The following is a 10,132-nucleotide window of genomic DNA, read 5'->3' as shown; positions in this document are numbered from 1 at the left end:
GCATTTTCTCTGTGCTTCACGGTATGATTTTGGTTTTATTTTATGAAATGGAGGCCATTCAAAAAGCTTTAATATGATGTACAATTTGGCTTTATATTTGCTATAGTTTGGGAGATACAAGTATTGAAAGTTTGGAGGTCATGCTAATTAGTCAAAAGTTCGTTGACCGTATCTCATAATTTATCAAGCCAAGCTACAAAAAAAAAATCAGTTCTGGAGGTTTCTCATACAGGCCAATCATCACACCAAATATCATTAAAATCTGTGAGGGTCGGGTCTAAAATCGTGTTGAATTGACACAGAATGACACATTTTTGAGAGTCAAAATTTTGACCCCCAAACTTTGCTCTTGCAGAAAATAACACAAATTGGCAATTTGTCAAGATGGTTGTGTAGACGTTTATATCCTACTTTTAAATGCTCTTTGTAGCCCTATTGGGTGCTTTCCAGGATGTAGTGTCCATTTAAATCACTTGTAATTTGATATGGTGGTGACATTGTATGATGTCACCATTTTTGTCATGTTTGCATGTTTGTACAAAGATTTTCTTTTTTTTGCGTAAATCCATTTTTTTAAATTCATGCTGCTTTGCTTTTAGTATTTTGAATTCACCTAACTTTAATTTGACCGTCAACCCCAGAAGGTCAAGCAACTTCATGTGTACACAGGACAAAAAAAATGGTTCATCAACGTAATCAGGCCTAGAACATTCTACTCACAGGGCAGATTGGTTCGTTTGCAAAACAGCCTAAAAGCAAATTTGCTATTTTCTAAATGTTACAGACCCCCAAAATAACAATTCTTCTATATTATACCAACTGAAATCAGTAATGAAATAAATATAAGTTCTGTTGTAGTTTTGTTTTATTTTTTGTGTCTGTGTGTCTGTTTTAATTGTTTGTAATTTTTTTTTTTTTTTTACATAGCCCTACATGTAACAAAACAAAACAATGGAACATTTGTCGGGAGAACAAAACCTAATTTGTTGGATATCACTGCCAGCACATGAATTCATTGCCAGTATGTTATTGGTTTTCGTTCTCAGTTGTCTAATCTGCATTTGCACATGGAAGACTTTAATACTTATAAGTTCCGCACGATTATGAAAGTTTGTGTTGATGAACATGTGCATAATAGAAACTTACGTTGTAGGGGAATGGTTCCTTTGTGTTGTCCCTCATTGCTGCAGATGACCACTCGGTTGTTCCACCAGTCTGCCACAGCAATCTCACCAGGTTGAGTAGCAGTAATACCTCGACCAAAACCAAACTGTCCTGGACCATTTCCCTGTGTACCAAACTCACAACACTTCTCCCACTTGCCTTTGACTGCCAGCTTGCCCAGATTGATGTCACCAATCCTCTGATCCGGGGTGAAGCTCAGATATGAAAGCTTGGGATCAATCTGGGGAGGATTTTGACTCTTGAGTGATTTCAAGTCTTTGCTGATGATAGGGTATAGGGACAAAAAGTCACTGTCTGATGCAGTGTTAATGATATCCTGGGGTGTCCCCAGCGATTGTTTTTTACTTTCAAGCATCAGTGTCAGTGTTGACTGATGCTCATCATATGTTCTGTTGCGATCCTGCTGGAGTTGTTTGATTTCTTCAATCATCTTTGTCTCTTGAGTTGTTATCTCAGCTCTCATTTTATCCGCTTTGTTTTTCACAGCTTTCACAGTCTTTGTGACGTTCTGTGTGAACTTTTGCTTAGCTTGTGATGAAGTGGCCAAAGCCTTTTGAAGTATTTTGATGCCGGTGGTGACATTTGGCAACATATCTTTCAGTGACTGTTTGTATTTGCGAGAAGCCTCTCTAGAGTCAATGTAGTGATGTTTTGGTTCACGGTGGTCTACTACAGTACAAGCTCGGCAGATTAACTCTTCACATGTCTCACAATAAAACCATTTCAATTCCCCCCTGTGTTTCTGGCATTTAGACTCATCTTCTTCTGGTGTTTTTTTCACTGAACTAGCCACCTGTGCTTGGAGTGAGACCTCCTCAACTATTCCCATCAAATGGAAATTTGTTTTCAGTCCTTCAATGCATGTCTCTGGAAGTACTGTCTCCCGTCGACATACAGGGCAAGGAATTGTTTGCTGACCTGCATACCTGCTAGTGTAGTATTGCTCCAAACATTTCTGGCAGAAACTGTGCATGCAATCCAGCACCTTGGGCTGTTTATATTTGTCTGCACAGATGATGCATTCAAGATGGGGACCGATGTTTTTTAGAGCTGTAGCCATTTTATCTGTATACAAATAAGGGAATAACAGTGTGAGGAGCCGGTCTTCACTGCGTGATAATGACCAGGTGTGGGGGTGACCGCTGTTAATGGACCGAGACGAAGTCGAGGTCCATTAACTGCGGCCACCCCCACACCCGGTCATTATCACGCAGTGAAGACCAGATCCTCACACTGTTATTCCCATTAATAGATACCTTTATAACGAAATAAACAGTTAATATGCTCCAATTTTGTGACTTTTTTTCCGGCGATATTTCCAGACTTTTTTGTGTTCATGTTCATGGGCCATGTTTTAGCTTAACAGTTATAACGACGTAAACTCAACAGAAACTGCTGCCGTAGCGAAACAAATTACAACAATGTTTTCATATCTTTACCTGATGGAGGAAGCTGAAATCTTGTTTACACATTCCTTGTGTCCGGAATCACAAAGATGCTTGGTTTAGGAAAGGTAAATATGTCGGTGGGTGAAGTGTTTTAAAGAAAATAAATCGTAGATCTACGTTTTCGTCATAAACGTCCTCAGTATATACTGCACTGCTGTACGATGTCGTTTCAAAACTTCCTTAGTACGCGCGCGCACGCACGCATCCCTAGCAACTGTGTTGCGTACGCACGCGTCAGTCTCACGCGATGGGGGTTGAGCGCATGTGCAGTGCTCAATTGTTGAAAGCTACCGCAGGACTGTTACTATATTTTGACCAATCATTGGCTTGCATGGGGCTGAACGGGGCTTGATCAATGCTGGTTCAGGGGCCATTTATTCGCTTGATCTTTGAAGCCGGTCCATTATCACCGTTAATGACCGGCCACGAGATCGAGTCTCGACCAATCAGAAACCATCAACTCTCCAAGGTATTTATTAATAGTATTTAAAAAGAAATTGAAATGGTTATAATACAGAGATGTAACTTCTTTAATACTGCACTGTCTGTGTGGGTTTCATCCGGGCGAAAAAAACAAATTTGATTTTGATCCACTTTCGAACAAGACATCAATTTTTGTGTGTGAGAATTTCCTGTCAAATGACTTGTACCGGTAAGCTAGCATTTAACCTCATTCAAAATAACTGACACTCTTTTCTTACCTTCTTTGAATTTCAACCAAATCACTTGAATACAAATCTTTCCAATTTGACACAGAGAGCACAAACAGTTGAGGCTTTTGATGGGGCGGATCTGGTAAAGATGGCGCTGGACAAACACAGCATCGTCATCAAGTCACGTGACATGGTTTATATATAGAGCTTGGGATTTTTGTTTTGCTGCATACATGTACATGTACGTCACACACGTACAATCTGTATATCGGTTTATCTGTGTACATATTTACTTGACACTTGAGTTTTGGACCTTAGACAGGTTCATGCATTCTATCTACATGTACATGCTGCACTTTGTTAAATTGCAATCGCATGCACCTCACCATACATTTAATCCCACCAGGGTTTTTTTTAACCATCAAATAAAAAAGTTACAAAAATATTTATTCCTCAAATCTTTCATAATTCACACACTAAAATTTCTTTTATCTTGTGCTATAAATACTGATAAAGAATTTTCAGTCTATTTGAAGTTATCATTTTGACCAACCTTGTTTTCTTTTCTATTGGCCCCTGGTTCGATTCCTTTTTATTTTAAGGTGTGACCTCAGTTATCCTTGAAGGAATTGAGGAGTCTTTGGTTCAGATCCTACTGCTTGCTTTCTTTTCTATTGACCCCTGGTTCGATTCCTGTTTATTCCCAGGTATGACCTCAGTTATCCTTGAAGGAATTGAGGAGTCTTTGGTTGAGATCCTACTGCTTGTTTTCTTTTCTATCGACCCCTGGTTCGATTCCTGTTTATTCCCAGGTGTGACCTCAGTTATCCTTAAAGGAATTGAGGAGTCTTTGGTTCAGATCCTACTGCTTGTTTTCTTTTCTATTGACCCTGATTCGATTCCTGTTTATTCCCAGGTGTGACCTCGGTTATCCTTGAAGGGATTTAGAAGCCAAATCACTGAGAGCCAATTTGTGAGAAATTGTTCCACTTTGATTCAACGAGTCACGTGTGAATAGTCGCAACCTTTAGAGGGGGCGGATCCCAGATCTGAGTCATGTACAGTTCATTATCTTGTTTGTTTGCTGACATGTTTACTCTACACTTGAGTTTGTATCTTGGACCTGAGTTAGGTTAATTTTTGACTTGCATACGTGTACATGTACACGTACACCATCAGGTTGCAGACTACTTAAATAAACTGCCATAGACCCCAGTGATAGATACCCCCACTTCCAAAATTCAGGGTAAAATACTCACAACTCTCCAAGGAGTTAAAGACACGTCAAATTAAATCTGATTTCGTCATCTTTCATTTTGTGCTCAATTTTGTTGTGGTAATCCAATGTCTTTTGTGAGAAATGTCCATCCAAAGATGAGCACCCCTAAAATTTAGTTCCGGAAACCTTTCGCCATTTTGAAAACTGATGCCTATGCTGCATTGCAAAATAGAGCAATTAGGGCTTAATTCATCTAAATTCCACAGAAATACGAGCTGGCAATCCTGTTCACGGCTTCCACCTTTCTTCTCTTTTTTTTTTTTACAAACCTTCAATTTCATGGCCCACAAAATGATAGCAAAAAATGAGGGCGTACAAATCGTGATTTGGCAGGCATAGGCAATTTTGGGCCTATTTACTGGCCTGCAACCATCAGTGTCCATACATATGTGCATTGTACAAGTATGTCATTCCAAACTTGTTTTAAGAAACTATTGATAATTGGTTTTGAAAGTGCTTTCATTTGGAAAATGCAAAGAGTGCGAACAGTGGTAAGCTTTTGAGGGGGCGGATCCCAGAGAGATGGCACTGGCAAACACAGAATCATCATCAAGTAACATGACATGGTTTATACATGTATATAGAGCTTGGGGAGTTTGGGGGACAAGTGCTGGATGCAACAGACATGTACAGTTCATTATCGTGTTTGTTTGCTGACATGTTTACTCTACACTTGAGTTTGCATCTTGGACCTGAGATAAGTTGTTTGGTCTTTTCATATTTGGTGAAATAATCTCTTACAGTTGTATACTCTTTGTACTCTTTTGATTCAAAACTGGAAAAGTTTCAATGCCCAAAACCCCAAATTATACATGCATTGAGTATTTACCTTAAAAGAAACTGACTCTATTACATTTTTCCAAACACACATACTCTGTGTATTACTTTTAGACAAACTAATGCCACCGAGTTCAGAACTTTTTTTGCTCTTTGCATAATATTGAGTCAAGTGTAAATGAAGACCAATGTGCAAGTGAACATGTTACAAGTTACATCTACACCCCTACACCCCCCCCTATTGCTCACAGTAAGAAGTAACACTCCTTCCAAAAAGCCATCTGATTTCACATTGGTCACGTTATCACAATCAGATATTGGAACATTTCAGCAAATGTTGATGATAGGATCGAGGGAAAGGCAGTCACTGTCTGATGCAGTATTTGTAGAGAGAGTGCAATTTGAGTTGAATCAATTATTCAATATTATTATTAGACAGTCACTTCACTTGGTGTATCTGCAAACCTTATACTCACAACTACGCAACACCTTAAAAATTACAAAAGCCTACCAAATTATGAAAAACAGTCTATCATTAATGGCATACATTACATGTATGGTTCCCATTAATTTTGAGTTTTTATCATTTCAATTTCATTTCGAGCAGCTCACTCATCTCGTGGAGCCTTGCTTTGTTCATCAACTGCCACGCCCGGTCTGGTCACCATGGCAACTGAACAGCCTCAGGCCCCGCCTCCAGCAGCCATTAGCTGAGATCGTCGCTTATTAATTCCAATCAGCAATGAGCGTAGTCGAGGGCAACGCAAGACACCTGTCAGCTTTGTTGTTGTACCTGTCAGTGATCTGGGTTACCCTGTTGGTTCACCAGGGAGTAGCATCTGGGCTTATACACCAGGTAAGCTCAGTTTTCATTTACCACACACTTTCATTAGATGCATGAAAACTGACTATATCTGGAGCATCAAGGTAATAGAAGTGTGAAATATTCTCCTATCTTTTTGGCTTGGTACTTAATGATCCGTATTGAGGAACTTAGCTAAAAGATCCTTAGTGACTAAAAAATGCTGTAAAAATCAACTCAGAAGGATACGATAACATTTAAATTCAGTCCATGAAAATATATTTTACAAATAGACAACTGTGATTTCTAAACCCAATGGACTTACAGGACATGCAGATTAGCAAAATATTAGGTGTCATCCATTCAAGAGAATATTTTCCTATAAATGGCAGATTTTTAATAAAGTCCTTGTTTTTTCTGAATTTTTTCCCTAGGGAGCAGCGGTGACTGGATCCCAAGTAGCAACTTAGAGGACATACCAGGCACAGCAGCTAACAGGATGCCTAACTTCCCCCATCAAGACACTGTCAAGAGAGGATGGCTTCCAAATGAACAAGTAAGCATCTCACCCCTCCACCACCCCACTACACTCAATCAGCATGAGTTCAGGACTTGAAAACAGTTTACAACAACACAAGACAATTAAAGTTGGTTCCAGAGTACACACAGTCCTATTCAATTGATGTAGCCCATTCATTGGTGTTACAGGGTAATCCTATACAACAGCACTGCCCATCAGCTCACAAGTGACAGTGAGTAGATCCGTGAGGTACAAAGAGGACTGTAGGCTGGCCCTCTGGGACCAGCACAAACTGAACAGCGATCATTGAGAAAATCAAATAGAGAAATCAAAACCTCATCAAGATGTACCTTGTGTATCTCAAGACATTACTGAAATGTCATCATGCTTGCGAGCTCTAACTTTATTCCCCTGGTTATTTCCTACAGACACCTGTCAGCCGGTTTGGTGAGCAACATGAGCCAATGTCTGGCATGCATCATAACATGGCCATGGGAGATGGGGGAGGGGTGACAGCTCATGGAATGGCAGGAACGGTCTGGAACCCTGTAGCCACCATGCAACTTCATGGCACCAATCCAAAGGTGGGTCCTGTCTCAAAGCTTAAGTCCGTGTCAATATTATCAGGCTATATATGTGAGGCATTCTGGCAAAGTGAGAGGGAACTGGGCACAGGCCGTAGTGGAGGGAAAATGCAAGAAATTTTTTTATTTTTTTTTGGATTTTCAGATTTATTGATATTTATTTATATAAGTAAGTAAAACATGAGTCTAAATATCATAATACAAGATAATTGGCATCTTTCATTTTCACGAATACAAAACTCGAAACTTTACAGGCCTTTTTCTTAGTATTTTGTTTTTTGACATGTCGATAAATGCAAACTTTAAAGTGAGCCATACACTGTAACTTGTAAGGGAAAGTCTGATTGAAGTGCAACAAACAGTATTGTAAGGAGAAGTTTATTCTCTTTCCTAATACCTGCGAACCCTCATTTCAACCTCTGCCCAGTTCTGTCTCATTTTGCCAGAACGTATACATATATGGTCGTCAGTAACACGTGTCTATCGGCCGCTTTCATATCGGCGCATTATTGCTAGCTGCAGCAATTGGGAGACAGTCTGAAAATCTGTCCTTATTTATGAACATAATTTCCTTGAATATTTACTGCAAAATCCTTCCTCAGGCCTGGTTCAGTGTATTCCTGATGTAGTGAATGCCCAATCTTTGAAGTTGTTAAAGGTCTAAAGTGGCTGCTCAGAAAACTAAAATATTTCCAGAGAAGCAGAAGTGTTAAGGCGTGTTAATTTTGAAACAAAGAATTAAATATTCCCATAAATACTCTTTTGCAGGGAGGGGCCCTAATAAAGTTTGTTGACACGAACTACACGTTCTAAAATAAAATTTGCACAACAGCATTGCATGTAGTTGGGATCAACTACCCTCAGTCACCCATCAAAACAATCCGCATTTTTTGACTTTTAAGGTTTTTTAATTTAAATTTGATAAATTTATTAAATTTGCAATTTTGTCTTCTATTTTCCCAGGTTTGGGGAGCATCACGGAGCCAGTCAGTCATGTGACATGAGAACACCTCTCCATCCATTCCTATAGAGGGCGCTGTTCGTCACAGCTGCAGCATCCACAAGAGATAGTTAAGTTAATTAATTTTTCTTAGATGGTCAACAGCCATAGAGGGCGCCATGATGCTATCTGGTTTGTTCACAGACATATAAACACATAGACCGCCAGTCGTACGCGTGAAACCGTGATTTAATAATTGAGCAAAATGTTTGTTGACAGCGCGCATAACTGCGATGCCACTCAATGCGCCAACGCGCTTAGTACAGTACATACATTTAAATACAGTTCATAAATTATTTTGGTAAAGGCTGTATTACTCAAAAGTTGCTTGAAAATGTTGGGTACTGTATTGTTTTTTAATCTACGGAAATCATATTTAGTTCACAAGGGATTGGTTTACAATCAAAAACTTTACAATTTTTTTTTTACATGTTTGACTGGAATTCGTCAACTGTGTGTAAAAACCCTATATACCGAGAGGTGAATTTGCCCATAGTTTTGATTTTAGTCGGGCGCTAGGCAAATCACGAAATGCTCATGTAGTTTTGAATAGGACCTGGCGGTCTATGCAGTTATGTCTGTGGGTTTGTTGCCTTACCAACCAAAAAATTTGCTGACAGCATAATTCAGAGAAAAAGAATGAAAATGAAATAATTAGGCCTTGGAATAAAAAAAATTGTATGAATTCTGTGGAATTGAAGATGATTGTAAACTGCGAGTAGTTTGTATTTAACTTTATTTATGTTAGGCCAAAAAAAAAAATAGTCGGTCTCTGGTCAGTGCGCGCGTCGATTTTAATCATGCGCATCAATCTTTTTTATTTCCAAAATGTTCCGCGGTAGCTCCAACAGCACCCTCTATTGCCGCACCTCCTCAAATGTTTTTACCAAAGAGCATCAAGGAATGGGAAATTGCACCAAGGCAAATAATCGAGGGCATCAAGGCAAATTATGCAGGACACCAATGTACATGAGGACACCAAAAAAAGTACCCCACCTTGTCTGTATAATCAAAGCTTGAAAAAAACAAACAAACAAAGCTGCGTCGCCGCATCAATTCCAGAACTTTGGTCTGACAAGAGACTGAGTATTGTTTTTTTTGGCCTTACTGTAAAGCAATTGAAAAATCCTTTGCTTCTTTGTTGGCTGAATGTTGTATGTAAAAAAGATGATAGGCTACTAATGTTAAATTTGAAGTTAATTGAAACCAATCTTGGAAACTGTCAGTTGAAGAGATGTTTTGTTGACAAGTACATGTCAACATTAAAGCTCAGTGAACCTGGGTGACCTTTGACCTCTGTTGTCTCAATAGTAGTTTATCAGTTAAAATGTCCATTCCATAGAGCTGTAGTAAATTATGAGAGCGTTTACTCCTCATTCCCTTGCACACTTCAAAGTTGTCTGAGCTCAACACAGTGCTTGAAGAATGTACATGTAGCGAGATCAATGTGCAAGTCACGTCGCCAATATGACATCAATTCTTTTGAGTTTTGTGCGCTTAATGTGTTGCCAAAATGTTACAGATACATGGCTGAGCAGGCACGTGATCTACAGTGAAAAGCAATTCCCAAATCGGTTCGGTGCACTAGTGTGAAAGCACAGACTGAATAATGAAAGTTGTACTAACAGCTTTGAAATGTATCAACATCAAACATTTTGAGCTAATTCCCTTTGAGTTATGCACAAACATGGATGCATGCGCCCAGCAAGCTTCATCCTATTCATATATGAATAAGCTCTCTAATAATTTACTATAGCTCTATGGCCTGATTAAGTGCACATGTGCAGATACAAATCTAGAATAACAGGGAGTGTGTAACAATTCCAATAGTTTTTGTTGCAACAATAAAACAAACACAATGGAGTGTGTTCAGTGGAAAAAGTA

At 39.1% G+C, this 10,132-nt stretch overlaps 2 protein-coding genes across 2 annotated transcripts; one reads left to right on the top strand and one right to left on the bottom strand.

The window, feature by feature from the left end:
* Nucleotides 1–1,608: 1,608 nt before the first annotated feature.
* LOC119732909 (tripartite motif-containing protein 2-like) lies at nucleotides 1,609–2,245 on the bottom strand (the record flags this gene model as incomplete). The annotated part of the gene is given in 1 exon segment (XM_038206493.1): nucleotides 1,609–2,245. A coding segment is annotated over 1 exon segment (637 nt), but the record flags the coding sequence as incomplete, so codon positions are not given.
* Nucleotides 2,246–6,151: 3,906 nt separating this feature from the next.
* LOC119733203 lies at nucleotides 6,152–9,807 on the top strand (the record flags this gene model as incomplete). Its single annotated transcript, XM_038206791.1, is given in 4 exon segments — nucleotides 6,152–6,198; nucleotides 6,579–6,700; nucleotides 7,093–7,248; nucleotides 8,212–9,807. Coding segments are annotated over 4 exon segments (361 nt in total), but the record flags the coding sequence as incomplete, so codon positions are not given.
* Nucleotides 9,808–10,132: the final 325 nt, after the last annotated feature.

The sequence above is a fragment of the Patiria miniata genome, unplaced genomic scaffold, assembly GCF_015706575.1.
Source record: "Patiria miniata isolate m_02_andy unplaced genomic scaffold, ASM1570657v1 HiC_scaffold_25, whole genome shotgun sequence".
NCBI lineage: Eukaryota > Metazoa > Echinodermata > Asteroidea > Valvatida > Asterinidae > Patiria > Patiria miniata.
Note: the sequence above shows the minus strand (reverse complement) of the source record. Positions and strands in the feature narration are given on the sequence as shown.